The sequence below is a fragment of the Myxocyprinus asiaticus genome, chromosome 23 (assembly GCF_019703515.2).
Source record: "Myxocyprinus asiaticus isolate MX2 ecotype Aquarium Trade chromosome 23, UBuf_Myxa_2, whole genome shotgun sequence".
In the NCBI taxonomy this organism is placed as follows: domain Eukaryota; kingdom Metazoa; phylum Chordata; class Actinopteri; order Cypriniformes; family Catostomidae; genus Myxocyprinus; species Myxocyprinus asiaticus.
In genome coordinates, this window is record NC_059366.1 from 40,357,135 (window position 1) to 40,374,756 (window position 17,622).

The 17,622-nt window shown below is 38.4% G+C and overlaps 1 protein-coding gene across 27 annotated transcripts in view; it reads right to left on the reverse strand.

Annotated features, from left to right (window-relative positions):
* Positions 1-17,622, reverse strand: part of lrrfip2 (leucine rich repeat (in FLII) interacting protein 2) — a 41,819-nt gene that overhangs the window by 8,450 nt on the left and 15,747 nt on the right. For 4 of the 27 annotated variants that reach the window (XM_051651359.1, XM_051651363.1, XM_051651377.1 and 1 more), the window contains 14 exons: positions 12,112-12,165; positions 11,965-12,012; positions 10,077-10,157; positions 9,520-9,564; positions 8,154-8,216; positions 7,870-7,956; positions 7,613-7,660; positions 5,509-5,556; positions 5,360-5,416; positions 4,232-4,294; positions 3,906-4,019; positions 2,985-3,029; positions 927-1,061; positions 386-457 (listed from right to left, as the gene is read on the reverse strand). In XM_051651359.1, the coding sequence (XP_051507319.1) occupies positions 386-457; positions 927-1,061; positions 2,985-3,029; positions 3,906-4,019; positions 4,232-4,294; positions 5,360-5,416; positions 5,509-5,556; positions 7,613-7,660; positions 7,870-7,956; positions 8,154-8,216; positions 9,520-9,564; positions 10,077-10,157; positions 11,965-12,012; positions 12,112-12,165 (960 nt within the window). The remainder of the gene's footprint in view (positions 1-385; positions 458-926; positions 1,062-2,984; positions 3,030-3,905; positions 4,020-4,231; positions 4,295-5,359; positions 5,417-5,508; positions 5,557-7,612; positions 7,661-7,869; positions 7,957-8,153; positions 8,217-9,519; positions 9,565-10,076; positions 10,158-11,964; positions 12,013-12,111; positions 12,166-17,622) is intronic. The other 23 variants (XM_051651379.1, XM_051651364.1, XM_051651375.1 and 20 more) reach the window with 17 other exon arrangements.

The following is a 17,622-nucleotide window of genomic DNA, read 5'->3' on the forward strand; positions in this document are numbered from 1 at the left end:
CTCATTCACAGGATCTAAATGGTGTCAAGATATTTAAAGTAAAGTTCTCTTTAGCTTCCCAATGTAAACTGGAAAAGCACTGAAATTCATCCGACTGCTACAGCTGCAAAGTCCTGATTAAAGGTGTGTGCATGTGTATCCTCATTCGTAGCCTTCTTAACACAGCAGTGGGCAGTCAGACAGGAAATCTTCTTTGTGCTTTTGGCTTCATTTCAGGGCTGATCATCTCTGCAGGCAACACAACTGTGGGCTAAAAGTGACTGCAAAGAGCTTATGTAGTGAGTGAAAGACTCATGCTAAGGCTCATGCATACTAAGGAGCACCAAGAGCCTGGTGGGTTAGTGGAGGATGAAGGAAGGCATGCGGTGAGCTTAGGACCCTCTACCTTCAGCTCTTTAAGACCCTGCATGTATCGGCCCTCTACATCCTGAATCTGGTCCTTTAGATCATAGATATCCTGTTGAGATGGAGGAATGAATCATGGGAAAGGTTTGGCATTCACAGAAGGTCAGAGCGGTGACCTCCGATTGTACATTTACATTCAGAGAAGGAGAGAGTTCCCCAAAAGGCATTCGAACACAAAGAGGAAAGACATTTTAAGGAAAGGATTAAACAGACACAAATAATACATAATAGATGGTAAATAAACACAGGTGGATTCTCTGAGATCAAATGCATTCAACAGGAAACTAGAATGTATGTGACTGGAGCTCATCATGAAATTTAGCTGTGTAAATGCTTAATTTCAATGGGTCCTGTGTTTGTATGGCGCTCTACTTTCAGCCAAACTATGTTTGAAGGCATGTAGATCATCTTACTAAATTAAAAACTATGCAAACCAAGTCTGTCAAATCTTTCTTTAGATGAATAGATGATGCCTGTTTTTGTGTCTGCCTTCAAAGCATGCAGAGAAAGAGTATAATTACCCTTAATTCACAGAGAGAAGCATCTGCATCCATAATGATGCTGCCAGCGTCTCCACTACCCCTCCTAGAAGAACTGCCCCCTAGAGATGCCAGGGCTGCTGCAGACAGTGCTGGGGTGGCACATCGAGAGGATGGCTGTAAGATACGACAGGGCAGATCACACATTAACACTCATTAAATCCATTAAGCATCATGCAGTGGTCACAAAGAGTATTTGGACAATAAATTCACACTTAAATATGTATAAATTAGTGTTAATACTGCTACTGCTTAAGAAGTGTTTAAACCCAACCAGTGCAATATTGAGAGTGGCAAAATACAGTCTCCTCCCCGGAGAGACAGCACTGAGCGCTCACAGCCCGGTGGTATCCAACAGCAGAACAGAGCAGCTAGTCTACAGTAGATGAGTTGAGAGCTCGAAAATCGAAGGCAAACGGCAATTAGATTGTAGTGTTACTGCTTGTCAAATTAGCCAAACAATGGCGTTATTTACCGGTGCTACATTAAACTTATATTTACACCGACATCACTGTGTAAACTGGTGTAACTCGCAACAAATGTGAGGCACAAACACAGCAGCAAGTTTGCCTGTTGCATGATTACATGCACAGCAAGATGCTGATGACAATAAAAAAAAACAACAACGTAAGAAACCCGCATTTACATGAGACTTCTTAGTCTCTGCTTTTTGGCCTATTTACACTTGTTCACTTCATGCGTTTTTAATGATCGGACTGCTATCCGATTGAAAAAGCTCATTCCATTTACACCTGACCACATCAATGTGTCTCCGCCAAATGGATATTCATCCCATCTTCAATTCCCGCACAATATGCAAATAAAACAGAGTTCACTTCCGTGATTGTGCTAATTCTGAGCAGCGATTTTAAAAGATGTGACTTATTAATTGATTCCAAGTGACTTTGCCCAGTGTGCGTGTCTGTGATTGGGCGCGCTGTGTTTTTTTCCCCCTCAGGGCTCGTCTTAGGTAAGATGCGTCATGCCCGTCAGCTACGCTCATGTCAGTGTTTAGTTTCAGATTCATCAGCGATCGACATCAAATAAATTATGAAACAAGTTCTGTCTCTCCTACAATGTGCATCCATTTCTTTCTTTGTTATTTGATACTGAGTAATACAAGCCCAATGCAAATATTCGGTAACAGCTGTTTATGTTTCACATTTGTCCTATGTTGACGCAGCGCTGTTTGGGCGGAGCAAAGTTAACATATGTGACTTGAACAGCCAGATGCATTTACACTTGACTAGTTTCATCTGGAATGAATCTCAAACTAGAAGTATGTGCATATTTACATACAGTATATCGTAAAGCCAGAGGCCAGGTTCCTCTCAAGGTTTTTTCTCTCCATTGTCATTGAATTTAGCTTTTTCTTGGCACTGTCACTTTAAGCTTTCTCACTGGGGGCTTTAAGACATTAAGGCATGATTTTCAACAAAGCTGCTTTGAAACAGTGAGCATTGTGAAAAGTGCTATACAAATAAAAATTATTTGAGAGTACACAAAAAAATAATTCTCAAGAAAAACATGAACACTGAGTTTTTCTCACAACAATCTACTGATAAATGCATTGCTGTTGTTTAAGTTACTAGAACGCTGCCTTTTGTTGCCAGTGTCAGACACTGTTGTGTCACTTTTTTAATGAACATTTGTGTCGAATTCTTGAATAAGTTTAAGCGAAACATTTGTGGGCACAGTTTATCGTATTGTAGCATGAGGCTACTGCATCGTATCATGAAATCTGTGTATCGTTCTTTATTATGCAAGTAAAAATGTCATTATATTAGACATCAAAATATCAAACCAAGAGGCATTTATTTGACAGAAAGACTATAAAAAACAATACATCATTACATTCATTAACTGGATCATTAATGAAATAAATAAATCAGAGAAACTGAAACCTTCTCTAGTCCCAAAGGAAACTGACGAGAAACAAATCATGCTCTAATTAATTAGATTAATATTGTTAACACATCAGTTATGAGGCAAATGTCTAAACACACTCTAAAACTGCTAGTGGAAAAATCTTTCTCTTACCCGACTAAAGGGGTCTGAAAACTGCTTTTCGCATTTTTCATCCAGCTGAAAAAGAAGAAAAAACTATTAGTCTCATCAGTTATTATTACAAAGTCATATACTAAGCGAAACTTGAGAGTATTGACTGGGTTTTGGTTTCATCCTAAAAATGAAACGGAAAGAATAAAGTGAGTGAGGTGCTGACCACTGCAGTTTAACAACTATTTTAGATGCATGTCTAAATATCACGTCAACACTTACCTTCATTCAACCAGAAACATTTACAGTCCCAAACCCGCTTTAACATAACCCTCTGCTTTAAAACCAAACACTGACAAGGCAAATAAACAAACGTTAGAGTGCTCATGGCTTGGAATATTTATGCAGGAATGTGTTTCAGTATCAAAACAGTCCAGAGCTGATTAGCTTATTAGAATAATGCATGCAAGTGTATGGTGACTAGGTTCAAAACATGGACTGATTGATTGGATATTTTTTTTTTTAACAAAACATTCAATGCTTTCTTAAAAATGATCTGAAAAAGAAAATAAGTGTTGTCCAATAAAGTCAATTTTACTGCATCTGAATGGAGACATTGAGCTCCAAAAAGGACAAAAAAGCACCATAAAAGGACCTCAAAAGGTAGTCCATACAGCTTGTGTGCTATATCTAACGTCTTCAAAAAAAAATCATACTACTTTACTGTTTTTTTGTTTTGTTTTGGTCCATTTGTGAGCCTGACAACCCCTGGGGTCATTGCATACTTTTATTGTAAAGAAAAATGCTTCAAAATATCTTATTTTGTGCTCCACGGAAGAAGGAATGTTATGTTTGGATGACTGAATTTTTAATGTTGGGTGAACTATTCTTTGTCAGTGCTCTTCAGTGATTGTCACACTGGTTAATAGAGTTCATGCAGTAGCTGATGCCGTCTTGACTTACACTGTCCAAGTCTGGGATGCTCAGATCATCGAGATCAGAGACAATGCTGCCTCTGCGATTAGAGCGGCTGAAATAATCAGCAGCTGTCTCAGAGATCTCAGAGAAATCAGATGACTACACAAAGACGGGGAGGCACAAACAAGATCACGAGAAAAAAAGAAAACAGAAGCGGTTGCAGTGGTGAACTGCAAAGATATGAAATTAACCTTGCAATGTACAAATAATCAGTTCTGCTTATGATATATTATTGTTCTGCTAATAACAGAATATGCGGGTGCCTTGTCTGAACACTAGAAATGCGCAGTCACATTTCTATTGTCGCTCACCACACTATCCCTTCTCCCACGTCGACTTTGGGACACAGTGCTGGAAGAATCGTCATCTGATGACTGAAAAATGTAAAGAAGAGAATGATTCTGGGATAAAAAGCATGGTGCATGCACAGTGCACAATCTGCACATCCAACCAGAAAACCATCCGTCATCAACTATTAAGCAGAAAACAATCATTTCAGGAAATAATAAAAAGTAACTCTTTCAATAGCACTCATTCTGTCACACAGTATTATATGTCATAATCTGTTTCAATCTGCCATACATATTAGTAAGTGTGAAAATGGCAAGTAATCAAACAATGTCAATATGCTACTAAAGATGTTTTGGCAAATGCACCACACAAGTAACAAAGACACCAGCTGCATTTTTGCCCCACCTTCAGACAACAAACAATCAAAACACCACCAGTACTCAAGATTCAGCTAACAAGTTCAGCTAATTAGCTTTTGCTGTTTTTTAGGACAATTTCTGAGGTCACATGTAATTTCTGTGCCACTAACAGGAACAAACAGAAAGAAATGTGTCTTTTTGTCTGATTTTCAAATACTTTTTTGCTTCAGATTAAAGCTTGTTGTGATTCACCTCACAGCTGGTTGGTTTGGTTCATGGCTTAGAACTCTTTTATGAAGGATTTTATGAAATCTCCAAGGAAAAAAAGAATGGGAAAAATACTTTTGGAACCAAGATGGCTGAAAATGATGGGGGCACTGTTGCACTCTATGGTGATACTTGCATTAACAGCCCCACTAATGATGGTTTTCCAAAAAGATTTCAAAAGTTGATACTCAAACAAACAGAAGAATGTTTTGATAGCGCCACAGAATTTGTAGTCTTCAGAAAGTCAACATACAAATGGCTAACCTATAGTTATTTTGACACAGAAAATAAAAATCACACACTTTCCCTTCAATCTACGTTGTTTGATTCATACCGACTAGGGTTAGATTGAGGATACATCTACATTTAGAAGGTGAATTCTCTTACTGAGCACACAGGAGAGATTTGTGTGCAGTATATATAAACACACACTGGCGATTAATATACAACACATGCATGAGCAGCAGCTGTGCATCAGGCTGCAGTTCTGTGCTGTGTTAAGAGGGTACATGCAACGCTCACCACAGGGCTGCTGCGGGTGGAACTTGCACCAGAAGAATACCAGCTGCATTCAGAGGGCTATGGGGGAAAATACTGACCACTGAGCTAACATTGTCCCAAAGAGGATATGATTATTATTTCAGTACATATGCTCTGGACAGGTCACTTACAGCTCTAGAACTATATGAACCATACAGACCATCATCACAAATGGAAGCCTGTGGACACAAAGGGCAAGTGCACCGTTTAGGATGACCTTAAAAACATGAGCGGTAAATCTGCAATGCCTACTCATTCAATGGTGTCACACCAGAGGAAAAGAAAGAGAACACAGACCAAGACAGCACCAAATGGAGTTTTAATTCAACTACAATATTATAAAGAATATGAAAAATTAAACAAACTGATACTAGTCCAATTCGGTCAGTAAACTAAAACAAATGACAAAGAGGTTAATACAGCAAAACATCTTGCTTGATGGGATCAGTGGTGTTTAAAGGATTCATTCACTCAAAAATGAAAATTCCGTCATCATGGTCACACTTTATTTCCAAATGCATATGACATTGTTTCTTCCATGGAATCCATAAAGAAAAATAAATAAGAACTGTATTGGTCTTTTTAAGCTATTAGAATGAATGGGTACTAAGCCTTTAAGCTTCAAAAAATTATGTAAAAGCACCTTTAAAGTATAATAGAAAAACCATTCAACTTATGTGCTATGTTTGAAGTCATACAATTGGAACAAACCAAAATTATTCACTGATAATCTAACTCTAACCAGTGTGACCGATTCACTGAGTCAGTGAGTAGAACTCAAGTATCGGATCAGTCAATTTGTGAACAAATCTTTCAGACTGGTTTTGTAAACCATGTCAACCAATTCATTAAAAAGTTCAGACTCTGGAAGTCGTCTGGAGCGCCCTCGTTTCGGGAGTGGTGCACGGAGATGGGCAGGGGTGGCGGCATTTGAGGGGATGACATACAGAAGGCTGGGCAACATGGGTTAATCTAATAAAAAAATGGGGCAGTTATTTGGACTTTTTGGAGGGCTCGCTGAATGTTCGGAGGGAAGGTTTTAAGTTCATATTATTTGATTCTGTATTTTCTGTCATGTTTATTTAATCTGTGACTGGAATCAATAAAAATGTTTAATAACAAAAAAAAAAAAAAGTTCAGACTAAAAAGAAATGACTTGTTCAAGAATTGGATAATGTTGCTTCTCTTATGATCTCTAACAAACATGCCAAGGAGAGCTGTCCAGATGGCAAGAATGTAAGCAAAAAACAATGTACATTTTAGTCTTTTCTTTACACAGTGCTATTTTGTGGCTTCAGAAGACATTTAGACTCCATTTACACTTGGTATTAAGATGTATTTTGGGTGATCATAAATGATACGGTGTACACGTGGTGCAAAACGTTTTATGATAGGTTCACAAAAACCACATAGGGTGGTAGTCAATGACTACGCATGCGATCACATTGCTTTTGAGGTTTAAACGCTTTTCTGTCCTGAATGTGTCCCCTCACCTGTCAATCAACCGCTGCACTAAAACAAGAGTTTAAAATTTGCCGGTTATGAGTGGCTTTAAAAGAAAATAACCATTCGACTGGAAAATTTAAAAAAGCAAATACATAAACAAGTGTGAGAACTTAACAGATCAACTTCAGTGTGTCTGATATCAACACAGATGAGAAACACGAACATCTGAAGCTCCTTTAAAACAAGTAATCCACTAAAACAAATGTATAATTCTTTTTGAAATGTTGCATTTGTGCATAGACTGAATTTGCACAGGTTTTATTCACGCTTTTTGACTTTTCTTAATTTTTGTGGTTTATTATCATGTGGTAGCACACTGACATTGTGACTGATGCATGTCCTCCACTAAAAATCCAAACACAAGTGGTCACAGGATGTGCTTTTTAGTGTTAAGATGTAAATAGCGAAGTGTTTCACCTAACAACATGTGATCGGATCATCCGAGATGCATCTTATTTCCAGGTCTAAATAACAATGGGCTATATGTAAAGTTGTCTGAACTACTTTTTTGGTGTTTTTGCATCCTTTAAGCTCAACAGATACAGTCTCCATTTTCCTAATTGCCTGGAAAATCCCGCCAGTACATTCTTCAAAATCTCCTTTTTCTCCTTTAGTGTCAGATGGAATAAAGAAATTCATATGCATTTGTATCAACATGATGTTGAGTAAATGATGACTGAACTTTCATTTTTGGGAGAAAATGTCATGTGTGCTGAAGATCAGACTGACCACACTATAGCTGCGCGTTAGACCTGCAGAACTCCTGCTGGATGGAGCCTGTGAAGGTTAAATAAAGCACCAGCTGTCAGAGATCTCCTGTTGACCACTGAATTAACCCAACACCAGATCATGCCAAACTGGCTTAAAAACAACTTATAAGACATAAGTAACTATATAAACCAGACAAGGAACCTATTATGGATTTCCAACTTTACGATAATAAAGCTGCTCTTCAACATAAAAATGCACAAAGGAAGCAGACAAACCCGTGGTGTATAGGTAGAGACAGTAGAGGGAGGAGGTTTGGGGGTCTTTAGGCTGGTGTAGTTCCTTTGGTCATGATACAATCCAGTCTACAAAATTGGTGCAAAGCAATAAAGAATGAACATAGATATCCGACATACAAATCAATCAAACTGTCACGACCGTACAGTTTATCCCATACACAATAAATCTTCAATATCATGCTTTAAAGCAGGAAGATGGTTTATGATGATGCACCCTCCTGAATGAAGTGGCACTTAAGTTCAAGATTTTGATCAGCACTGACCAGCAGGTCCTTTTTGGAGCTGCTGCCAGCAGGTTTTTTGTGTAGATCATTATATACAGAGCTCTGAAAGAAAAGAGCACAAATGTGTAAAGCTCCCTATTAAAGATTGGTTCATTCAGCACACAACAGAATGCATTCACAGTAGTGTTGTCACTACACAAAAAGTTCCATAGTCGGCACCAATGTCAGTAAAATTTCACAATTCTCAATACCAATTTGATACCACAGAAAAAAAATAGGTAATTTGCTAATGAACACACCCCTTTAGCCTATTAAAATGTTAAAGTTCAATGTAAATAATTAATTAAAACAATAGCATGTTTCCTTCAAGTGTTTCTAAATGAACTAAACATTGCTTCAAATTATATTAAGACCTTATGAAATAAGATTTTAAAAATTCTCAGGGCCTAAAATTAAAATTCATTTCTGAATTATATTTTATTACAAAATAAAATTTGTAATACCAAAACATCCAAAATCTCACCTAAATCTCCTAACTTTACCTACGCATTAAGGCCCTTCTCTTCAGACAATTGTTTCCAAGCAAGACGAGATGCACTCACGGGCTGACTTACATTTATATTGTTGTTTTTCAGATACCTTTAAAAGGATTCTTTAACATGTAGTTAATGGGCAATTCAGAAACTTACTGAAAAAACTCATTGAATTTATTAGGATTACAAGATGCCGTCAAAACAAGTAATGTGACCGAATAATTAGTTCATAACTGGACTAACCATCGGACCAACCATTGCATCTGAAATGTTGCTCTGGTCATCCTAAAATAACGTTAACCAAAGCCTGCATGGAGTTTGCAGAGGAAATAAGTCGAATACAAACTTGAACTGTGCCGAAGAGCAGGTTTATTGACAATCTTGAAAAATATATTATAGATCCACACAATAAAGTTATAAACATGGGAGGAACGCACATACATAATTCTCCTAGAACTCTGCGATGTGCTGTCGCTTCCAGACACGAGACAAAGTTCTTTACAGTGTTTTGTCTGTGAGCTCTAAACTGTGAGCATTTTATTAACAAAAGAGTCACAGTGGAAACCATTTCTCCGGAAGTGACGTTTTTTCTCTCATTTAAACACATTGGATGGAAACAGCTTTTATTTAATTTTATTTATTTATTTATTTTTTTTGGCACACATTTTGACTAATGTTTTTTGCATAAATTAAATTCTTGGATGGAAACATAGCTACTGGTATCGTAATATCTTTTTTTTATTTTAGTATCGACTTGGTACCGAAGTACTGGTACTTTTGATATCACTAAAACACAGTAATAATACACTACTGACACTCAATGGAGATGGTTAATAATCATGAATAAATTTGAGTGCCACATCAATACATACAGTGGAGTAGGAGCTCTTCAAAGACGAACTACTGGAGACACCAGACTGCAGAGAACAGCGGTTAAGACAATCACCATCCCAAATATAAGCTGGATACTACAATAGAGTAATCCATGCCACATGCACTAATAAGGACATGTTTCATTCAATCACACCAAACACCTGTTTATGTTAGTGTAGAAAACTTCAAAACTCACACTCTGATACAGCACTGTTTTGCTTCATTATTATTAGTTAACCACTTGAGTGCACTAACCACCAATCTGATAATCAGAATGTTCTGCATACAACTATAATGCATTTGGCAACTGCATGCAAATCAAATATGGTTCTCAGAACTTGGAGCTGAATATTTTTTGTCTGTTTGTTTTTTGATTTAAGAGCACCATAAAATGTAGCTAAGAACTAACCACATTAACTACAATTGTCCACCTATGGTAGCAAAGAATGTTAGTCAGTAACACAAGAGAAATGCAGTAAAATGAACTGACATGTTGCTGAAAGACACTACAATGCTTGCTGAAACAACACACAATAATGCAAACAAAGTGACATACCACCAAGTCTCTTCTCCTGGAAGAACTAACCCGACCCGAGCAATGGGAACTGCTCGAATCTCTTAGAGAGGTCGAATTTGACTTTAAAAGTAAAGAGAAATCCAATAGGCACGCATTCATTTTCAATTTCAATGGGACAATGAAGTACTCACAGTAACGAAGATATCAATTTACCCAAAGAGAAAAACTACATTATTTTTATTTAATAGAAAAGAGTTAGTTCACCCTAAAATTAAAGTTTTGTCATCATTTACTTACCCTCATGTCATTCCAAACCCATAATACTTTTTTCCTCCACTGAACACAGGAGAAATTTTGAATGTTGATGATTTTCTATAAAGTGAAAGTAAATAAGGACTGCGGCCAACATTCAGTTTAACATCTCCTTTTGTGTTCAACAAGAGAAAAAGTGATACAGGTTTTGAACAGTATGAGGGTGAGGAAATAATGACTGAATTTCCATTTTTGGGTGAACTATCTCTTTAAATTTAAGTGGCACGAACAACCCCAATTCCAAAAAAGTTGGGACAGTATGGAAAATGCTAATAAAAACAAAAAGGGGTGATTTGTAAATTCTAATCACATTATTTGATATTTTACCTTGTGAATCATTATTATTATTATTTGTCATGACTGCATTCCAGAAAAGTTGAAACAGGTGTAATTTAGGACTGATAACAATCTTGAGTTGAAATAAGGCGATATGAAACTGAAGATGCTCAACAGGTGAGGCAATTGTGTTATAGTATATAAGGAGCCTCCAAAAAAATAAAAAAAATTAATCAAATTAAATCACAGTGTGTAAAGGGCAAGGCTGAAAACCACTTCTGAATGCATGTGATCTCTGATCCCTCAGATGTCTTAAAAAACCAACATGCATCTGTAATGGATGTCATGACATGGGCTCAGGAATACTTCGGTAAATCTTTGTCAGTAGAACAGTGGAATACTGTTTTGTGGTCCGACGAGTCCACATTTCAAATATTTTTTTGAACAAAAAAAAAACAAAACAGTCATTGTATTCTCCAGGCTGAAGAGCAAAAGGATCAATCTGTTTTCTGCGACGGGTCCAAAAGCCAGTGTCTGTCACGGTATGAGGATGAGTCAGTGTCCATTGCTTGGCTAACCTGCACATTAGTGAGGGCACCATTAATGCAGAAAGATATGTATACATTTTGGAGCAACATATGCTGCCATCCAGACGCCGTCTTTTCCAGGGACGTCCCTGCATTTTCCAGCATGACAAAGCCAAATCACATACTGCCCTGATTACAAGTGCATGGCTGCAATAGCAGAGCGTATGGGTGCTAGATTGGCCTGCCTCCAGTCCTGAACTGTCTCAAATTGAGAACGTGTGGCGCATTATGAAGTGCAAAATAGTGTACAATTGTGCAGCTGAAGCTAATAATGGATAAATATGGGAGAATTCTGCTTGATAAACTTAATAAACTTGTGTTTTCAGTGCCCAAACACTTAATACATTTTATTAGAAGAAATTATTTTACACAGTGGTAAACACTTGACAGTTCCAGCTTTTCTGGAGCATGTTGCAATCATCGGATTTGAAATAAATGCAAATTTTCAAACAAAATGGTGTATAAAAAAAAAAAAAAAAAATGTTGTAGTGATTTCAATATAGCACAGGGTCAACAGAATTTACAAATCACTCCTTTTTGTTTTTATTAGCATTTTCCATACTGTCCCAACCTTTTTGGAATTGTGGTTGTAACAAATAACATGGATGGGCCTCTGAAACTACTTTGATGCTTGGAAAAAACACTATTTGTTTCTTGATCTTAAAAGGAAATTGGTTCTGAAAACACTTTTAATGTCATCTGAACACCTCCATCTAATGAAAGGCCATAAAAAAAAAAAAACAATCACACACCCTGTAACTTCCAACACTGCGGACCGACGCTGTGTCATCATTCAATCCCTGTTCATGAGAAATGAGGAGCGAAAGGAATAAGACAGAAGAAATAAAACAAGGAGGAGAAAGAACAGGAGGCAGAGAGCAAGATCAGGAGATACAGACCCGTCGACTGTGGCTACTGGAATGATGACCATGACGGGCCTTTTCTGTATCAGCCTAAGAAGATGACGAGAACAAAGGAGAGAGAACATAAGAATACAAGATAGAACATAACATAAGAAGGCTCCATGTTCACTTTTAGTCCTCACCGGCTGTACTAAACAAACTCTAAACACACATTACATGAACTGGCCTAAATGGGGCCTGTTCAAAAAGACGTTTTTAATAACAAACAAAAGCCAAGCATACAAGCTTATTAGCAACACTGACAATAATGCTTTAAAATTCCATGAAGCAAATTGGTATTTCAAAAGTGATTAGCACATGTGGGAAAAATCTCTTTCTCTGTCTGTGGACATGTGCGCATCAAGGTACCTCAGGACTCATGGGCTCAACATTCCATGGGTCAGCCTGCCAGTCGACCAACGGGAGGGGGTTATGTGGTGCGGACTGTTATTTTATGAACATGCGCTACACGGGCCGCTTTCACTGTTGCGCACTGTCTCCGTGTTTATATCAGCATGTCCCACTGAACGCATTTTGATGTGCTCCTCCCGCGAATATCTACGGGGGAGAACATACTGCTGGTTGATGTGAACATTAACTGAAGCCCCTGACCCTTATCTGCTTGATTTTATGTATTGCACTGCTGCCACATGATTATCTAATCAGCCAATCGCACGGATGATTGTTGGTGCCAGATGGGCTGGTTTGTGTATTTCTGTAACTGCTGATCCCTTGGGATTTTCACACACAACAGTCTCTAGAATTTACTCTGAGTGGTGCCAAAAACATTCAGTTAGGGGCAGTTCTGTGGATGGAAATGCCTTGTTGATGAGAGAGGTCAACAGAGCATGGCCAGATTGGTTCGATCTGACAAAGTCTACGGTAACTCAGATAACAGCTCTGTGCAATCGTGGTGAGAAGAATATCATCTCAGAATGCTATTCTGACATGCGGGTTGCCGCCGTTTTAGCGGCATGAGGGGGACCTACACAATATTAGGTAGGTGGTTTTAATATTGTGGCTGATCGATGTGCACAGTTGAATCAGAAGTTTACATACACCTTAGCCAAATACATTTAAACTCAGTTTTTCACAATTCCTGACATGTAATCATAGAAAATATTCCCTGTTTTAGGTCAGTTAGGATCACTACTTTGTTTTAAGAATGTGAAATGTCAGAATAATTGTAGAGAGAATTATTTATTTCAGCTTTTATTTCTTTCATCACATTCCCAGTGGGTCAGATGTTTATATAGCATTAACTTTATATTGTTTAACTTAGGTCAAACATTTTGGGTAGCCTTCCACAAGCTTCTCACAATAAGTTGCTGGAATTTTGGCCCATTCCTCCAGACAGAACTGGTGTAACCGAGTCAGGTTTGTAGGCCTCCTTGCTCACACACGCTTTTCAGTTCTGCCCACAAATTTTCTATCGGACTGAGGTCAGGACTTTGTGCTGCCACTCAAATACCTTGACTTTGTTGTCCTTAAGCCATTTTGCCACAACTTTGGAGGTATGCTTTGGGTCATTGTCCATTTGGAAGACCCATTTGCGACCGAGCTTTATACACTATATTGCCAAAAGTATTCGCTCACTCATACAAATAATTGAATTCAGGTGTTCCAATCACTTCCATGGCCACAGGTGTATAAAATGAAGCACCTAGGCATGCAGACTGCTTCTACAAACATTTGTGAAAGAATGGGCCGCTCTCAGGAGCTCAGTGAATTCCAGCGTGGTACTGTGATAGGATGCCACCTGTGCAACAAGTCCAGTCGTGAAATTTCCTCGCTACTAAATATTCCACAGTCAACTGTCAGTGGTATTATAACAAAGTGGAAGCGATTGGGAATGACAGCAACTCAGCCACGAAGTGGTAGGCGACGTAAAATGACAGAGCGGGGTCAGCGGATGCTGAGGCGCATAGTGCGCAGAGGTCGCCAACTTTCTGCAGAGTCAATCGCTACAGACCTCCAAAGTTCATGTGGCCTTCAGATTAGCTCAAGAACAGTGCGTAGAGAGCTTCATGGAATGGGTTTCCATGGCCGAGCAGCTGCATCCAAGCCATACATCACCAAGTGCAAAAGCGTCGGATGCAGTGGTGTAAAGCACGCCGCCACTGGACTCTAGAGCAGTGGAGACGCGTTCTCTGGAGTGACGAATCACGCTTCTCCATCTGGCAATCTGATGGACGAGTCTGGGTTTGGCGGTTGCCAGGAGAACGGTACTTGTCTGACTGCATTGTGCCAACTGTGAAGTTTGGTGGAGGGGGGATTATGGTGTGGGGTTGTTTTTCAGGAGCTGGGCTTGGCCCTTAGTTCCAGTGAAAGGAACTCTGAATGCTTCAGCATACCAAGAGATTTTGGACAATTCCATGCTCCCAACATTGTGGGAACAGTTTGGGGATGGCCCCTTCTTGGCGAGCCAGGCCTTCTCATCCAACATCAGTGTCTGACCTCACAAATGCGCTTCTGGAAGAATGGTCAAAAATTCCCATAAACACACTCCTAAACTTTGTGGAAAGCCTTCCCAGAAGAGTTGAAGCTGTTACAGCTGCAAAGGGTTGGTCGACGTCATATTAAAACCTATGGATTAAGAATGGGATGTCACTTAAGTTCATTTGCGTCTAAAGGCAGATGAGCGAATACTTTTGGCAATATAGTGTATATATATCCACATAATTTTCCTTTCTCATGATGCCATCTATTTTGTGAAGTGCACCAGCCCCTCCTGCAGAAAAGCACCCCCACAACATGATGCTGCCACCCCCACGCTTCAGGGTTGAGATGGTGTTCTTGCCTCACCCTTTTTCCTCCAAACATAACGATGGTCATTATGGCCAAACAGTTCAAGTTTTGTTTCATCAGACCAGAGGACATTTCTCCAAAAAGTAAGATCTTTGTCCCCATGTGCACTTGCAAACTGTATTCTGGCTTTTTTATGGCAGTTTTGGAACAGTGGCTTCTTCCATGCTGAGCAGCCTTTCAGGTTATGTCGATATAGGACTCATTTTACTGTGGATATTGATACTTGTCTACCTGTTTCCTCCAGCATCTTCACAAGGTCCTTTTCTGTTGTTCTGGGATTGATTTGCACTTTTCACACCAAACTATGTTCATCTCTAGGAGACAGAATGCGTCTCCTTCCTGAGCGCTATGATGGCTGCATGATCACATGGTGTTTATACTTGGGTACTATTGTTTGTACAGATGAACGTGGTACCTTCATGCTTTTGGAAATTGCTCCCAAGGATGAACCAGACTTGTGGAGGTCCACAATTTTTTTTCTGAGGTCTTGGCTGATTTCTTCTGATTTGCCCATGATGTCAAGCAAAGAGGCACTGAGTTTGAAGGTAGGCCTTAAAATACATCCACAGCTACAGTCTATCAGAAGCTAATTGTCTAACTGCCAGAAGGCTTGACATCATTTTCTGGAATTTTCCAAGCTGCTTAAAGGCACAGTTAACTTAGTGTATATAAACTTCTGACCCACTGGAATTGTGATATAGTCCATTAAAAGTGAAACAATCTGTCTGTAAACATTGTTGGAAAAATTACTTGTGTCATACACAAAGTAGATTTCCTAAATGACTTGCCAAAACTAGTTTGCTAATATGAAATCTGTGGAGTGGTTAAAAAAATTAAGTTTTATTGACTTCAAACTAAGTGTATGTAAACTTCTGACTTCAACTGTGTGTGTGTGTGTGTGTGTGTATATACATCTCAAATCAAATCACTTTTATTATCACACAGCCATATACACAAGTGCAACAGTGGGTGAAAGTCTTGGGTGCAGTTCCGAGCAACATAGCAGTCATGACAGTGATGAGACATATACCAATTTACAATAAACATCAGATTTACACAACACAATTTACATATCTAATATACACATAATTACACAACATTAGATATGTAAATTGTGTTGTGTAAATTGTGCTGTGTAAAGAATTTACACTCATTTACGAGAGAGAGAGAAAAAAAAAACTACTTTTAAGCGGCTCTTCAGCATGAAACCAATCTAACAGTGCCGTTTTTAGGGTGCGTCGCCCAGTGTCAAGTTTCAACACATTCAAAATATATATAATAGGATATTAAAATCTATTTTTCCAGCCTGTTGTATTAGTTACACCCCTCATTTATTTTAGATACAGTTCATATATATTATTATTTACACAGGACAAATATACTATTTATTAAATCTACTTTTATTAAGTATCCTATTTTAATGTCTGGAAAACCAGACTTCTAAATATTATATTTTATAAATGCAACAACTGGAATAGTTCGGTTGAAGGGGGTACCAAACTGTGAATCCTGAACAAAACATTTTGTTGAATACGTTTACACATTAGCTTCCACTCCGCTGACAACAATGAAAGTAGCTATGTGGTTAGCTAGTTAGCTATAAGCTCGTTTTTACGGAGAGTAAAAGATGGACGTTGTTTATTTTACTTTCCAGCATTGTGTCTCACCATCTAGGTAACAGCGAAGCATGAAATCAACACTCAACAGACAATCCACCACCGTACCGTTGTCTGCTGAGCTGCAAAAAGATGCTCTGATGTTTACCTTTCAATCTGCTACGTCACTGACTGCACTGACAAACTATAACTGGCTAACAGCAAACAGTTGTGATAAACATGCGTGACATGGTTGTCAGGGACAGGGTTAACGTTATATTAGTTATATAAAATGATGGGGTCATTGTTTATTAACTTTCCAGTATGTATTTCAGAAACTAGTTAGCAATTATATGAGAAGAGATCGCTCAAATCCACACTGCTAAACTCCGCCCTGTCTGCAGAGCCACCTTCAGCTCAGAGTCATCCCTGTAAACAATGGAGTCGGAGCGCGCTCTGCTGGACAAACTACGTAATGACACCAATTCTAATTAGATATATCGGTCGGGCACTAGTACCAAATTAGCAATTTAGCATGATTAAGTATAAGGTGTTGGAGTGATGGCTGCTGGAAATGGGGCCGGTCTAAATTTGATCAAAAATTACTTTTTTCAGATAGTGATGGTGCTGTTCTTTACATCAGCAATGTCCTGTCTATACTTTGTGATCAGTTGAATGCCACTTTGGTGAATTAAAGTACCAATTTCCTTCCAAAACAGCACAATCTGTACATTATTCCAAACCTTTGGCCGCCAGTGTTGTTTACATAATTTAACAGTTTGATAAGCCTTTTTACAGCTAAACTATTTATTAAAGCAGTGTCAGACAGAATCTGTACAATGACTTCTGACAAATACTCTCCACAACACCTCTCATTTTCACGTCCAACACTGAACAAACAACGCTTTGATGGCTGTAGCAGCGGTGCATTAAAAGGACTAAATGTAAAGAATTAAGAGACAAAACTTCTCAGAGAGAAAACTTGTTAATGTGGAACTCTGCACAAATATAGCTTCCAGTATTTATCTATTAATCATTGTAGCATTAAGATAAACATGTATTTTTTTATTAAATAAAATAAATAATAATCATCAGGGAGATAATT